At 42.9% G+C, this 17,437-nt stretch overlaps 1 protein-coding gene across 4 annotated transcripts in view; it reads right to left on the reverse strand.

Moving 5' to 3' along the window:
* The window catches only part of WDR17 (WD repeat domain 17), a 120,535-nt gene that overhangs the window by 49,675 nt on the left and 53,423 nt on the right, over positions 1 to 17,437 (reverse strand). For all 4 annotated transcript variants that reach the window (XM_059721862.1, XM_019481369.2, XM_059721861.1 and 1 more), the window contains exons 5-8: positions 13,290 to 13,541; positions 12,400 to 12,522; positions 10,456 to 10,643; positions 5,438 to 5,606 (exon numbers count right to left, since the gene is read on the reverse strand). In XM_059721862.1, coding sequence (XP_059577845.1) covers positions 5,438 to 5,606; positions 10,456 to 10,643; positions 12,400 to 12,522; positions 13,290 to 13,541 — 732 coding nt within the window. The remainder of the gene's footprint in view (positions 1 to 5,437; positions 5,607 to 10,455; positions 10,644 to 12,399; positions 12,523 to 13,289; positions 13,542 to 17,437) is intronic.

Consider the following 17,437-nt stretch of genomic DNA (forward strand, 5'->3'; position numbering starts at 1 on the left):
CCTAACTTTAAAAGAACCCAGAAAGAATCCATAATGGGAAGCTCCCATATGTATATGGCCAGAATTTTCATGCAGCAAGGTGATTAGCAAGAGGAGTAAGCAACATGCATAAATATTAACAAAGGGATAAGAGGAAGAGAGAGTGTGTTAATTCATTTCCCTTATGTAATTGTTGATAAAGACAGCTAAATACTAAATGCTCCTTAATAGAAGCCCTGAAGGACAAGTCTAAAAGTGATTGTGCCAGTTTCCAACAGATGAAAAAGATTAATTTAAATTATAGAAAGCTGAAAAGAAGACAGTATTAAAAGAGGAACTGTAGGAACTGCTAGCCACAGGGAGAAATAAAAATAATAGATGTTTTTGGCAGATTCTAGTCAAAGGGACAAAACAGTTTAGCTTAATCCCCAATGCACAAATTCCTGGAGAAATGCATGTTTCATTCTTTAAAATAAAATTTAACAACTCTCATGCACCTGGTGAGGGAAGTGAGACTATTTGCTGAAGGAAATTTTGTCAGTTAAATTTATCTCAATCTCACAGTCCCAAAACATAGTAGTCCCAATCTTTTAAAATGGTGATAAGACTAATGAAATGGTATGTTGCAAGATCTCTTATGTGTGTTCCAGCCAAAATATTTGGGAGACTCTCTCATCTATATACACGGAAAATTCTGGGAGAAGAGCAAGCCAGTTTCAGAGAAATCTATTCTTGCATGCACCACTGCTTAGTGTTGTATTATTTGGCATCAAAATATATGAAATGTACACAATCATGTATATTTAGCCTTCATAGATCTCAAGAGAGTTTTTGTCTCCATAGACCAGGGGTGGGAAAACTATGGCCCGTGGGCCAGAGCCAATTGATTGTATCTGGCGTGTGGCTCCCCTGCGGCATTCTGCATGACGCCGCACTCCCACCCACCGATGGCACCACCCTGGCCCCTGCCCCAGCCAGCATGATCAACTTCTTGGCAGGGTTGCTCTGGCTGCTGCTGCAGCTGCCTAGGTACAGCTCATCTCCCCCTACCTCCAGCTGCTTCTCCTCCTCCTGCCAGTGCTGCACCACTCCAAGCAGCAGGTAGCAGAGGGAAGCAGTAGTGGCTGTGGGGACATGTACCAGGCACCACATACCCAGCCAGACTGGGGGGAAAGCTGCAGCCGGGCAGCTCCTGCACCAGCACACGGGGCCCTGGCTCCAGCTCCAGATGCCAGCCGCCTTCCATCCACTCCACCTGCCTGACAGGATGAGCAGGCACTTGTAGGTGGCCAAGTGGGTGGAAGGCGGCCGGAGAGGTGCAGCAGGGGCAGCAGAAGAAAAAGGAAAAGGGAAGAGCTGCTGGAGGAGGGGGGAGCCAAGCAGTACTCAGGCAGCAACGGGAGCAGCCCTGCCAGGAAGCTGTGCACACTGGCTAAAGCCAGGGCCGGGGCAGGGCTGTTGGCAGGCGCAGGGTAGGCTGCCCCAGGAGGGAGTGGGTAGGTCTCAGTCCCATGTGAAGCACCATGTGGACAGCAGCAGGCTGGATGTGGGGGAAAGGCAGAAATCACATCTGTACCACACCACCCAGGAGAGCTCTGCTGCATACGGCTCCTGCCCACCTTTCTCCTCCCTCCCACCCACCCACCTGTGGCTGCTTCCCAGGACCTAACGTGTAGGCAGCCCCAGCACATACCTACCCCCCACACCACTCTACACCCCTGCCATATATACAGTAAGACTTTATTTGGAGCTATTATGCAATTATTTCTATATACACTACTCAAAAAAACATGTTACAGTAGATGCTTGATTTTTTAGCTGAGAATATTTTTTATCTATAATTTGTTAAAATGGCATCTTTTGAAAGTTTGTGTGTGTGAGGCCCTCGACAGCTCACCAAGACTCATTAAGTGGCCAGCTGGCTGAAACAATTGCCCAGCCATCCTATAGACTGGTTAAAATACTGGAAGAAACTGGTGTAGCAAAACCCCCAGTTTTACACACACACACTCTCTCTCTCTCTCTCTCTCCCTTCCCTTCCCCAATTATTTCTGGCTTTTCTTTCTCTCCCTCTCTATTCCCTATAGACAAGCATAAGCGAGCTCAGACTTAGGATTAGCTTTAACATTTGTATTTTGGTAGCAAGTTTTTGGTTTTGGATATCCACTGTTTTATATTGTATTATTATTAGGTTTGTATTGATTTTTACTGTTGTATATTGTATTATTATCATTTTCATATCGATTTTTATTGTTTCATATGGATAATGTATGGTTTAGGCCTGTGTTTGTAAGTGAGCCAAAGTCATGTCAAGTTTCCATTTTGTATGTCAAGTCTCCATCTTGTGTCCTCTGCCCGGGCATCCCCAGTGTTGCAACTGGATGAGTCACGTACCCCTCCCATGTAAATTGGTTCCCGGATGAATGAGTGATTGGGAATGACTGAAATACAATGGTAGCAGGCCTCTACTGAATGGCCTGCAACAACTGGGCCATCACCTCGCATTGATTCATCCAGGAACCACGGACCTCACCCAGGAACAGAGGCAAGACCAGCATTTGAAAGACAAAAGACTCTGCAGAACCAGCAACTCTACCATGGTACCCCACCATTACAGGCACCCAAAACTGCACATCCCTGCATAAAGCACACATGCTCAGTACGCCAAGGGCTGACCCTTGCCTGGGCATGCCTCCTGTCACTGGGGTAACACAAGGTTTGCCCCTGTAAAAAGGGGCAGTGAAGACAGACCCCGTGAGATGCTCTCTGCATCTGGACCAGCACCATGCCACACCACTTACCCACCCAGAGGTCCTGCTGGCAACCCTCCTGTGGACAACACCTACTGGACAAGGACCCCTTTCCAGCCTGGACAGGTAGCTATCACCCCCCACTCCCTCTTCAACCAAGGACTTGGACTCTGCTTCTCTTCCCTACCTGGACTCCAGCCCTTCCACTGAGTCTCTTTCTCCGCGCGTGCGTGCGTGCGTGCATGTGTGCGCACCAATAACTCCTGCTTCTGGCTCACTGCCACTTTCAACATCTGTCCTGAGCTCCTCTCTACCTCCAAACCCCCATTTCTTTGCCACTGTCTTATCCCCACTGCCTTTTCCCCTGAGCAACCAGGTTTCTGCCTCAGTTTCTTTCCTGGCTGTCTCCTCCTTGCCACCACTTATCTGCCCCCAATATCTCAGCTGTCTGCCTCAGTTTCCAGCCCCAGTCTACCTTAAGTAAACCCAAGCCTCAGTTCCTCAGCCAGTTTCTCTCTAGTCCACTGGTTCTAATCCCAGTTCTGGCAACTTTCACTCCCTACACTTTAACTCTCTCTCTCACCTGAACCTTCCCCCAAGTATCCCAGGTACCCCAAGCACACACATACACACTGTACCATCCAAGTTAGGAACTTACTTGTGTGTATATGTAGGTGGGGGGGGGGCATTGTGTGCATGATATACGAATTAATGATCTGTGTCTAACTTTTGGGGTGTATGGTGTATGTGCTTGAATTGGCGATAGGTATGCATGTGCCTAGGTTGGTTTGGATGTGTATGTGCCTGAGCTGGTAGTGTGTGTGTGTGTGTGTGTGTGTGTGTGTGTGTGTGTGTGTGTGTGTGCGCGCGCGCGCGCGCACACCTAATTGATTTATGTGTTTGTATATGTGCAATTGTGTCACACCCTCCTGTCTAACAGTGCAATATTGAGATCCTGAGAGTTGGCCTAACCCCACAGGGCTACACTGGTAGTAACATCAATTAACAAAGCTCTTGTACAATTAATCATTGCTTGCTATTCAAATACAGCATCTAGGGTGAGTTATGGGATTCGTGGTGCCCTGTCCAGGAGTTTTCCAATGAAGACAGGAGAATGGCAAGGATTTGCTTGTTCTCTACTTTTTAATCTATTCCTGAATAATCTAAAACATGTGCCAACAGGAAATCAGTTCCATGCACCCACAACACTGAATGATTCTATCCCCGTCTTGTTTTATACAAATGATGCACCATTAATGTCAAAAGCCTAGGTATGTCTCCAAAGGTTATTATATGCTTTTCAAAAGTATTGTCTCTCAAATGGCTTGGAAATCAACACTGTTAAACCCAAGGTATTAGTTTTTTGGAACAAAAGGAAGGAACAACTATGGTTTTCACAGAAAAAGAAATTAGAGGTGGTGTCCTCATTTAAATACCACAAGATTTAATACAAGACTAAGCTGGAATAAACACATTGAAAATGTAAGTATTAAAGCATGGTAGTGCTGCCAGTCCCACCCTTCTAAAGGTCTACAGATTTAAGGCAGAGTTCATTTTATCATATGGAGCGGCCCTATGGAGCACTGACCCCATGGTTCATTCCAAAATATAAAAACAATTCTAACTACTTTTTAATACAGCTTTTATCTCTACTAAACTCTACAATGGGATGGCTTATGCCAGGTGTACTTGAGAAGGCTCTAGGGGGTATGCACGGGTGGGTGGGCCACCATGCACCATCCCACGCAGGCGCAGCCCACCTGGCTGGAACGGGGGGGGGGGGGGGGGGGGTGCGCGGAGAATGCTCCTTGTTTGGCTGTGCGCCACACCCCACCTGCCACTCCACAGCCGACCACCAGGGATATACTGATACAAAAAGGTTGAAAACCCCTGGTTTACGCTATCTGAAATGGGCTGCTTAATTTGAGTACTTTAGCTTACTTAAGAACTCTAAATTACTGGATAGATATTAGAGCTTATATCTCCATTTATGTATATATCTTATTTAGTCTATAAAAGTGCACATCTACCCTACCTTTTGACTGACTACTGACTAAAACAGCTAACTAGCTCTCCTTAGTACCTCTAGTGGACAAAACTTCAGCTTATTTCAGTGGCTGTTTTACCTGTATAAGAAGTACTGAAATGACCCTTTAGTAAAATCTTCTTTAAACTGCCAAGTTGTAATAGCTATGTCTGCTCTTGGGAAGTCTGACATGGGCTAGGCAAATAAATCCCTTCACCCCAGGCCTTGAAGCAACAGGAAAGCTTTTCTGTGGTCAGGATCTTTTGCAGGTGCCATAAACTGGACAGGATTTGTCACTCACAGATGGTGGCAGCACCACAAGAGAAGATGAAGGAATTACATAAGAATTTGAATTCATCAGCTCAATACCCTTTTGTGCAAGAAAATGACTTCTAATCATAGAAATCAAACCGAGGTAAGGCTGTAAAGGACCTCAAGAGGTCATGTAGTCCCCCCCACTCTGCTCTGAGGATCTCTTGAATCCAAAATAATTAGATACATGTTTGTCTTAAAAACCCAAAGAAGCTTTTACACCTTCCTTAAGTAACTTGTGTTTAACTATGCTTGTAGTAATTTTTTTTAATATTTGCCTTAAAACTTTCTTTTCCTTTGCTGGTAATTAACCCCACTATTTCAATACCATATAAATAAATATTCAAAATTAAAAATTACACACACTTACCTGGAGCCCATGAAAGGGAATAAATGACTCCTTCATTACCAGGAGAGGTGTAAACTGCTGTTAAAGTGTTGATATCCCATACTTTTATTGTCCCATCAAAGGACGCTGTGGCTAGAAGGTCAGGATTATCAGGTTTGAATTTGCAGTCAAAGATTGTCTCAACATGTCCCTAGGATAGGGAAATCATGAATACTGGCATATTAATAACAAAGTATTTTTCTTACATGTACTGTTGATTTAATGCCATATTTATGTCTTTACTATAGTTTTCACAATACCTTTATGTGCAAGTTCTCAATGAAGGAGTTTACAAGCAATTACATGTGGATTTTTACTTAGCTATGTTGTTCAGATTATGCATTAAGATTACAAAATGCCAATAGGTTAGATTAGAGAACGATATAGCCTGTTAAACTGTTAAAACACTTATTTCAAGATTTATTTTAAAAAAAGCTTAACCAATTTTCACCATTTAATTTAGCTTTTAGTATTTATGGCCAAATCAAATTAGTTGCAGAGGTTTAAGACACTGGAAAAAAATGGTAAAAAATAGAACGGTAAAAGCCAACAAACCTTCACTTGAATACAATACTTTAAAATACAGTGTGTTATGATTTTCTAAACTGATTAAGTGCTCCAACAGAGCCATACAATAAAGCTAATCAGTTAATAATAAGACATATTTAATAATGGTCTCTGGATCTTTCCTCTCATTCTTTCCAACCTTTTTACAACTGCTACATAGTTTATACCAGGGGGGCTCAACCCCCAGCCTGCAGGCCAGAGCTATGCCAACTGGCCCTCAGAGGTCCCCATGGGTCCAGAAACTGGTGGTGGGCAAGTGGTAACATCAATTGCTGCTCCCCTTCTGCCAAATTTCTGGTCCCATAGGGAACCTCTGGGCCTGACAGCATGCTGGATTGGCACATGGAGGGGACCAGGGACTGATCTGGGCGCACAGGCTGGCTGGAGGCAGTGTGGAGCTTGATCCTGGTGCACAGGGTCTGATACAGCCTCTGGACTGGCCACTGATTCCATCCCACAGCCCCAAAGGTTAAGCACCACTGGTTTATACCATGAGTCAAATTCTCACATAAGCATAATCTCTACCATACAACGGGTAGATTAATTCAGTCATTGTGTACGCGGTTGCATAAATGTAACGTAGGAAAAACTGGTTTTGGAGAGCAGCTATTATTATGACCAAGGTGCTATTATTTATCCTTTCTGAAACACAAAGTTATTCATTTCTATTTCAAAATTTAATTCTTATCTTTCTTCCCCCACCCCCGAAATGTATGTGCTACTTGCCCTGTGGTGAAATAACACCCCATTATGGAAAGCAATCAGGTAAAACTGAAACACGAAAGCTGGCAGGTGTAGCTCTCAATGGCTGACCTTATGTTCCCGTGAAAGTGGACTAAAAATGAAAAAAGCAAGAAGCAGAGACAGTTCCAAAGCATTATTTTATCTCTCCACATGTTCCCAAGTCTCATATCTTTTCCAGAAACAAGGAAACAGAAAAAGCAACAAGCAGCCTGGAAAAGCAACTAACAAGAGTTCCAATCTTTTATTTACTGGTTTCCAGTTCATATTTCTGCTTCCTTTTGTATAACCATAGATGCAACAATCATACACATAATAAGCTTCCCTACATTTAATCAAATGTTTGTTTAAGCTATACTTCAGATCCTCGTTCCTAAATGAAACATTAAAAAGATTAAAAATACATTGTAGTTGGTGAAGTTCTACCAGAATCCAGGGTTTTCCAGATGTGGTAAAGCTAAAGTATGCACAGTTAATCTCTCGGAGGCGTAGCTAGCTATTTCTGTGCCCTGGGAAGAGAGGGCTGTTATGTTGAGCCCAGGAGAACAGACGTGCAGTCTTACCACAGCACAAGCTCACCCAGGGACTAGAGACTTCTGCCCCAGAGAGCAGGACTGCAGTCACCCCATCAGCTTCACTCCCCCTCTCCCATGGGTGATGCTGCAACAGCTATCAGATAACCCTCTTACAGCTGCTACTGGCTTGTATGTGGAACATGATTGCAAAAGCCTTAATCGTTAAGATGGCAGCTCAGAGATGGTTAATGCAGGAGCTGTGGTCACATAGTAGAGGGGGATTGAAGCAATTGTCACCACTCCGGCCTTTCCCAGGTTCTATTCTGGGGTCCCCCCCCCACAGTCAGCAACAGGTGCTCATGCCCTGGTTGCCCACCCTCAGTTACACTACTGATCAGCTTCCACTAGAATTTACCAGAACGTGTAATTCTCCACTTGTGGTGTTGCATAATCTGGGCTTAATGCAAGGTAATAAAAACATAAGTGTCATGTGTACACTACAGTTTCCATGACTGCGACAATACTAGCAGCTGCATAAACTAAGGATGACATTTCTAAAATTTCTCAGTAGAGATGCTCCATCACCACACTGCACGCAACTGCTCCAAAGATTCTCATACTTGCCTGTGATTATTTAAACATACATCATGCAAGGTGAGGGACAGAGACATGCAGTCATCATGTGGGTTATAACCTGGCTCCCCTGCAGGAGCTGCCTGACCTTTTTTGCTGTCCTCCTGGTCCCAGAGACAAAACAGGACAGTTGCAACACATGGGGCAACACCAGCTATGGCAGTGCTGAGGGCAACAGTGGCTATTTTTGTGCCCTTGCACCCACATACACACATAAACAGATGTGGCACCTAGGCTGATGATCTGGTTGTCGCCTTTCAGTTATGCTACTGTCTGGTCCTCTCTAGGGGCTATGGAAGACCAGAACTTTATGATCACTCTACACATGATACAGTACCAATTTTAATTTTGTATTTTATTTACAATGCATTCATTGGCTCTCATCTTGCTAGTCTTCCTCAGACAAGACTCACTGAAGTGTGGCTTATGTTTGGATTGCTGGATAAGATCTGAAGTCTGAGAACACAGGAAGGTAGTCTTTTTTCTTCACTCTGATTCTCTCTTTTTTAACTTGAATCCTACATCAAAATGCATTATTTACTTATTTATCATCAGCACAAAAAATGGATTACTGGCTATTTTGGGATGTGGCAGTCATGCTGGCTCTCTCTCATTCCAATCAGAAATTTACAACCTAAAACTAAGAAGCCTCCCCAATAAAACAATTACTGAAGTGTTTCAATCATAAGAAAAACTGCATTATAGAGGAATAAAAGCTGTCAAATGCTGAGCAACACCGCAGGGAAGAATTAAGTTCAGCGTTCTACAGCTGTTTAAGGTCTCTAGAATAGGAGTGGGCAAAATACAGTCTGCAGGCCAGATCCAGTCCATCAGGTGGTTTCATCTGTCCCACAGGCACCCACCAATTAACTGTACCCCATCCAGCCCGCATGCTTTTCTCCCACCTTCCTGCACAGGAGGGCCCTGGCCCCAGGCCCAGCCCTGGCCAGTACTGACAACTTCCAGGTGGGCTGTTGCTACCACTGCTGCAGCCACTGGGAAACCTGCTTGGCTTCCTTGGCCTCCAGCAACTCCTCCTGTGTCCCTGCTGCAGTGCTTGCTCTGGGCACCAGACAGGGAAGCTGCAGCTAGGTGGGAACATGGACCATGGGGCTGGGCCTGGTGGGAGTGCGGAGCCCGGGGCCTGCACTGAGCAGGGCAGCAGAAGTGCAGAGCTCAGGTGGGCAGGGTGCATGTAAGGGTATAGATGGGATATGTGGGGTGTGAGGGAGGATGGGGGGTGTGGCCCCCCCCCGCTTCAGCCCACGATGCACAGCCCCTGCCGCCGCCAATGGCAGCAGCAAGAGGCAGTGGGCCCTTGGGGTGCTTATGACCCATGCAGGAGCAGCTGCTTGGTGGTACGCAGCTCCAGCCAGATCTGGGAGCTGCATGTGGCAGGAAGGAGCAGAACCAGGCTGGCCTGCCTCTATTGCACGGGGCTCACATGAAGCTCCTGGCACTTGCACACCACCAGGGGGAAGCCCCACACAATGGAGCCACTGCCTTCCCCGCTCCCTGCCACCTCAATGCAGCTCATGGGAGTCCACTGGGAAACAGTGCCACTTCTCGCATAATCCCATGAGCTACATATGGTGGCAGGGAGCAGGGAAGGCAGCTGGGTCCGTCACATGGGGCTTTCCCCCAGTGGCGTAAAAGTCCCCAGAACTGCACTTGCGTCCCACGCAATAGAAGTGGGCTAGCCTGGCCTCGCTCCTTGCCACCAAGTGCAGCTCCTGGAACTGACTGCAGCTGAACAGGACACTTTGCACTCCAAGAGCCCATCGTCTGCTGCTGCTGCCACTGCTGGTAAGGGCTGTGCACTATGAGGGGGACATATGGGAGTTTCTTCCCATCCCTCCACATACCCCCAAAACCCCACACCCCCTAACCCCCACCACATATACACATATACAACTCACCCAAACCACCCCACAGACAGCCACATCCCTCACAAATACTCCCCCACACCCCTCCATCATACATGCACTCTCACCCCCCCAACCACATCCCATGCATTCCCCACACACAATATACAAGAGTAAGACTATTTTGAGTTATTCTGCAATCACCTCTATATAGCCTATGCAAACACGCATAAATCAGGACAATTTTTTTTTAAATGAAATGAAAAGACATTATAATAGATGTTTGACTTGTAGTATATGATTTGTTTTTTTTCTGCTTCAAGATGGCAACCCTTCCCAAAAGTAGTATTTCCAGGGGCAAGGCGAGGGACTTCTGGTGGCAAAGGTCAGGGGTTAGGGGGTGGGACTTCTGTTCCCAAGATGGTGACCATGGGGTGGGGCACCTGTCAAGGGGCGAGGTTACTGTTGCAGCCCTTAACAGCTCACCAAAATTCATTAAGCAGCCTTCCAACTGGAATAATTGCCCATCCCTGCTCTAGAACCTCAATCCTTCTTTTAATAAAAGCTATTTTAGCTGTAAGTGTAAGTTACATACTTGAACATTTATTATTGTTGTTAAAAGATATTCATTAATAATTATTATATCATGCAAAATATTACAGAGACTAATGAAACATACCAAATCTCTAAGGAAATCCCATTTCTTGGCTCCCATGTCATAAAGCCCTACTCCACCATCCATGAAACAGCAAACAGCATGGCCAGGAGGAAGAGAAAATGCTTGATTTGGGGTTAGGGTTGGGGGTGGAACAGCTTCACTGGTAGATGATGTATGATGATTTTTAGTAGGAGAATGTGATGAAAATGCTTTATAAAAGAAAGGAAATAAACATTACCATTGTTTGTATTTTCATATTTGTATAACAAATGGCAGTCACATAATTTGAGATCGCAGCTTGTAATATTCATTTCACCACTAGTTACTGGCCAGTAAAAAGGTTTTCATGAATCAGAGAAAATTAGGGTTGGAAGAGACCTAAAGATGTCATCTAGTCCAACCCCCTGCTCAAAGCAGGATGATCCCCAACTAGATCATCCCAGCCAAGGCTTGTCTAGCCAGGTCCTAAACATCTCTAAGGATGGAGAGATTACAACCTCTCTATGTAGCCTGTTCCAATGCTTTACTACTCTCCTAGTGAGAAAGCTTTTCCTAATATCTAACCTAAACTTCTCTTCCTGCAACTTGACACCATTGCTTTTTGCTCCATCATCTGCTACCAGTAAGAACAGTCCAGCTCCATCCTCTTTGGAACCAACCTTCAGGTAGCTGAAGGCTGCTATTAAAATTCCCCCTCATTCTCTTCTCCAGACTAAATAGGCCCAGTTCCCTCAGCCTCTCCTCAGAAGCCATATGTCCCAGCCACCTAACCATTTTTGTTCCCCTTCACTGAACTCTCTCTGATTTGTACACATCCTTTCTGTAGTGAGGGGCATGAAAGTGGGCACAGTACTCCAGATGTGGTCTCACCAGTGCAGAAGAGAGGAGAAGAATCCCTTCCCTCGATCTACTGGCAATTCTCCTAGTAATCCCACCCAATATGCTGTCAGCCTTCTTCACAAGGGTCCACTGTTGGCTCATCTTCAGCTTACTGTCCACTGTAACCCCCCCAAGTTTTTTTCTGCAGAGCTGCTGCTTAGCTAGTCAGTCTCTAGCCTGTACCAGTGCATGAGATTATTCATTCCTATGTGCAGGACTTTTCACTTGTCCTTATCGAACATCAACAGATTTATTTTGGTTCAACCCTCCAATTCATTTAGGTCTCTCTGAATCCCAGCCCTACTCTCCACTTTACCTACTACTCCCCCCAGCTTGGTATCATGTGTAAGCTTGCTGAGGGTGCACTCCTTCCTGTCCTTCTGGTCACTAATGAGAAGAAAGGGAACTGTGCATATAGGATTTTGTAGTTCTCATAAAACATACTATAACATACCAACACCCAATGATGATTGGTTGAGCCCTTGTTTCTGCTTCCTGCTCCCAATGGTTTTTTAAGCATTTTCCTTTAAATAATCATAGGATAAAATACAGGAACAACAGTAGAAGCAAGGAGCAGACCCCAGGACTTTCTCCCATTCTCTTCCAGATAATTTCTGCAGAACTGCAGTCAGGCTCCATCTTGCATGTTCTTCTGACCTTAATTATGTGCATTCCTTTCCACTAAAAGGTTCCATTTTCAATAAGAGGAATGGAAAGTGCTCTCAGTCTAGTATAGCCCACAGCTGGGGTATGCTTGGCAAACTGGGAGATGTTGGTCTCCAGATTTGGAGGGAAGTGCCTTAGCCACTAGGTAATTTGACAAAAGGCAGATGGGCCTTCCTTCCATCCTCCTCTTCCCCCCCTCAATATTTATCAAATAGGATGTACTGGTGAAAGAGGTCTGCCCACTGTGAGAAATTCATCTCATCAGGCAGAATGAAATTACACACCTGAGGTAAGATGTCTATTTTTTGGGCTAGCAGCAGTAAATCCTTAGACACCTTAAAGCTGGAACAGGTGCTGAGCCCATATTCTTTTAATCTGTACTCATGGCTATGAAACAGTGAGAACAAAACATTTACTTACACTTTTTTTTTGGAGGAGAACTGAGCACATGTAACCCATGGAACCCTGTTTTCTTCAGCTTAAAATTGTCTATAGGTGTTGTACGCGATACATTCCAAATACGTAATACACCGACCTGAGAATCTGAGATGTAAAAAAATAATCTCTCCATTTATTTATTTCTTGATTTACCAATCTCTTGTCTAAATACAATATTTATATTCTAAGAAACAAAAATGAAAAAACATAGCATTGAATCAAATCCATAATGTTAAAATAACATTACAAATAAGTTTAGTCATCTTCACAATACTGTTACTTTATTAATCAGTGGTTCTAACACTGGCTGATTTATAGCCCGTGGGTAAATCTATGAAGATTGTCACATACTCTCTCACCCTCATACTCTCACTATCACTCCAACAGTCCTTCAAGCTAGACTCTGACTTCCCCTGGGCTGTGTGGTTCTGAAAGGACAGAAAAAAAAGAAGAAAAAAAAAAAGGAGAAAAACCCTAAAAACAGCAGAAGGAAAAATGGCAGCAGCAGGACATGGCATAGAAATTGTATGCTTACTTCTTATCCTCAGCCAACTATAGTCTATGTTGATAAACTCATGCAAACTACCTGTTATTAAGAAAACGTTACTGAAACTGAAATCTAAATAGGAGAATTTTTGGTCATTTGTACTCATGAAAAGGAACAATACAAAATAAATTAAACCTGCCTGGAGTGGTTTTCCAGTCCTTTTCTTGGTTTATGTATTTTTTCCTAGAGTACGTTAAAATAATTTCTGTTCCTATGGATATCCAAGTCAAAGATACAGAAAAGATCAAACTTGAAGAATCAATTTTGGAGACTGAATGAGATATTTATAATCATTCAAGAACTGCATATCTTGAAGAATGCTTACCTCCAGTTATAAACATTCCAGGTGCACTAGGAACCCAGGCTAAGCACTGAACTGATGCTGCTGCACTAGGGAAATTAAATGTAGTGATACAGGAGAGAGATTCAGAATCTACAAGTCGAATGCCATTATGTAAATTAGCAACAAGAAGGTAGTCGGTCGACAGAGGGTCCCATTCCAAGGCTGTAACTGGGTCCTCTTCATCTGTTCCTTCAAGAGACTCTGGTCTTAGGACATGTTTCTGACTCTTAGAACCTTTAAACCACAAGAAAAACAGATTGCTTAAGTTATTAATGATCCCATCAACTTCATACATGTTTCATTTCTTCCTGTTTAGGTGGGCAAACAGAGAGCTATACATTTTCCTGACATACTCTGTAGCCTGTTACACAGACAACACTACTTGAGCCAGTAAAATTTATCTACTATACTCATCAAAAAGTGGTTTTGAATCCAACAGGTATTTCACATAAACACACACACATACACACACACATATATATATACATACTACATATTTTTATTATATATTTTTATTATATATTTATATTATTTATTATTTATATATTTTTATTTTTATATATTGTATTATTTATATTATACATTTTATTATATATAGTCATGTATATATATAGATATAGATATACTACATATTTTATTATATATTTTTATTATATATAGTCAACTATTTATTTGACTAATGACAGCTACAAATAAAGATTTGCAGGATACACATACATATATAGAATGGCCGGAGACAGGTATAGAAAAGTAGAAAAAGTAGTATCTATATCTATCTTGCAAACCTTTATTTGTAGTGGTCATTAGTCAAATAAATAGTCTTAGTAACTTCTCCGAATAAAGATTCATAGATTTCCTGGAACTAGGATAAAAATTATTTCTAAGTAAGAATAATCTACACCAATAAATCAAGTACAGATGAACAGAAGAGTGCTATAGACCAGGAAAATGAAGAGATGGACAGTAAGCAAAAATAATTAAAACAGTATTTTTTTCCAAATATTAGATGGAAAACTAGATTTATTACTGCATTATCTCCAATCCAGGATTGGGTAGAGAATGAATAGCATCATAGAAAGTTAAGGTTGGAAGGGACCTCAGGAGGTCATCTAGTCAAACCCCCTGCTCAAAACAGGACTATCCCCAACTAGATCATCCCAGCCAAAATTTTGTCTAGCTGGGTTTTGAAATCCCCCCAAAGATGGATCTTCCAACACCTCTCTGGGTAATCTGTTCCAATTTTTACTACCCTCCTAGTGAGAAAATGCTTCCTAATATCTAACCTAAAGTTCCCTTGCTGCAACTTGAGACCGTTGCTCTTTGTTCAGTCATCTGCCACCACTGAGAACAGTCTAGCTCCATCCTCTTTCAAACCCCACTTCAGGTAGTTGAAGGCTGCTATTAAATCCCCTCTCAGTCTCCTCTTCTCTAGACTAACTGCATGCATGCACATATACACACAGAATGTAAAACCAGAAGAGACTATTAGATCATCCAGTCTGACCTTCTGTATTTCACAGGCCATTAAATTTCATTCTTTGATCCCTGGAGTGAACCAAGTAAGTTCTGTTATGATGTTTATGACACACTTTTGTTTTTTCATGCCAAGCTAGCACTGAATTTTGATGTTAGAAAAACAGTGCCAGGACAAAGGTAACAACACCATCTGTTGTTTTTGAAGTGGCCGTTACTATAAAAAAACCTCTACTTTTCTAGACACTAAATTCATTCTCTCTAATGTTATTCAGTCTTTACTTACCTTTCAAGTTTGATGCGAAGTAATGCCATTAATTTGTCACATTTTGACACATTAGGTAAAGAGCTATCTGTTATCTCTTTGATGTAATTTGTTTAATGATTGATACAGAACAAAAATAAAAACTACTTCCATTGACATTAAAATACTTAACTCAAATGTCTGTTCACTACAAAACATTTTTTTTATTAATATGAAAATACTTCACACCATCATTTGGTACATGAATTTGCTTAGTAGTGTACACTGTTTCTGGGGTACAAAAACACTAACCCTTGCTACAGTTGTTTGGGAAAACAGATATTTGAAACTGGATAATAGCAAGGAGTTGTATAAATTAATGTAAACATCTATTAGTTTATCCACTCGGTCAGATTTCCTGCTTCAGCTAATCTTTAAGCAAGATAGGAAGTCAACTCTTCCCTTCAAGGCTGTATTTAAGGGAGATCTTTTTCAGATGGCATAAAAAGATACCTAATATTAATTTGGTAAACCAAAGATCTGATTTGGTATGGAAAATCCTACTTTACTAAGTACTTAACAGCAAGTATTCTGAAAATTTCCTTTATTGAACATGAAATACCCTGTGAAATAAAATGGAATCGATATAAATTAAAATACCTTACAGAAGAACACCACCTTTTCAGACTTTAGGCACCCTCTACAAATTCGTAGAACTGCTTTATGCCTAGTATAACAAACTAATTTTGTCTGGGCAGACAGCCTATTTACTTGGGGAATTTGCTTTTCCAATCTACATAGCTATATAAAAGGACCAGCAAGATTTCATAAACTTTCAACTCCCTCATTCATCTTCCACATATTCTAATTGTGGCTTAAAATTTTGTGACTTCTTTTTGGATTATTTTATTATGAAATGATCTCTCCTACGTGCATTCTTTTAAATCTATACATTACATGAGCTACTTTGGGTTGTGGACACATTACAGAAATGCACACTGTGGTGCTACAAGAAAGGGCACCAGCATTACATGTAACATCTGTCCAGTTACATGTAGCACTAGGAGTCTCCTGCTGGAGGGATGAAGAACAGCTGGCTTTTTGACAGCCTCAATGAGCTGCTGAGATCCTTCTGCCACTATCACAGCAGTAGGACTGATGTTGCTGGCTCTGTAGCAGGAGTGGCAAGAGCTGGTGCCTCTGTAGAAGCAGCAGCAGCAGCAGCCGGTGCCCCCATGGCTGTGGCAGCAGCAACAGCTGCTGAACCCACAGCAGTAGCAGTTCCAGCTTCAGTGATGGCAACAGGAGCAGCAGCAACAGATGGTATGCCCATGGTGGCACCAGAAAGGGATGCCTCTGTGGATAGCTGATGCCGCCCTGGTGAGAAGCAACCTTCCCCTACACCTGCTGCCCCCACCAGTGATGAGCTAATTTGCTCAAAGTGCTCACTACACATGCGTGGCACAACCAACAGGGGTGAAACCACACCCTCCTGGTTCCACCCCTGATTGGTTTCACACATCGTGTTAGCATTGCAATCTTGACAAGAGACTCGTGTTAGATTTCTGGCTTACAGTTCTCTACTCTCCAAATATTTGGAGAAGGGCTGGGGAGAATATTATTACAGTAAATGTGTTAATCCATGCAGGATTATTCATGCTCTGTTAATGGGCTGAGAATTTAAATAATATATTTAAAAATGGCTTTCTTACATGGGTTTTAAGTTTAGCCTGATGACTTCTAAAGGTGTCTGCTCCCTGAGGAGCTCTTTTGCCAGACTTCTAATGCCCCTGCCAGATGTGCAGGTAAAGGCATGATGGGATCCGATTTGCAATCTACACAATTTCCCTTCCTGCCATTCCACACATGCAACAGATACCAGTATGCCTTACTGCTGGTGTAGGAGGAGCCCAGGATCATGGCAAGTAGCAAGGTCTTACGGTTGGGAGCAGTGCTTTTAGTCATGGGAGCATAAAGTGTGCCCTCGCAGCTGGAAGCCCTATTAGCTGTAGGCTCCTAGCCTTGGGGTCACATGGTACTCCCAGCAATGGGGGTGCACCTGGCCGCACGTTCAATTAATGGCATAATAGGAACCAGCCACAAATATTTACACATTTTTGTGGAACAACTTTGCGGCTTATTCCTTGTTTTATGATGCCATTAATTGTTTTAACATGCGGCCACGTTACAATTTAAGATGTGATTCACTGGTTCAACAGGTCTTAAATGTAATTTGTGGCAGGCACCTAAAGCAAAGCAGTCTTGAAAGAGACAAAAAAATTAAACAAACAAAACAAAATCCTGCTGTCCTGTCCAAGAAACTGAGAAGGGAGCCCCTTTGCTCAAGGCCCCAGCACAGCATCCTGGCTCTTCCATGCAGCAAGCGTTTGACCTATAGCCTGTTTCATTTTTC

The sequence above is a fragment of the Alligator mississippiensis genome, chromosome 2, assembly GCF_030867095.1.
Source record: "Alligator mississippiensis isolate rAllMis1 chromosome 2, rAllMis1, whole genome shotgun sequence".
In the NCBI taxonomy this organism is placed as follows: Eukaryota; Metazoa; Chordata; order Crocodylia; family Alligatoridae; genus Alligator; species Alligator mississippiensis.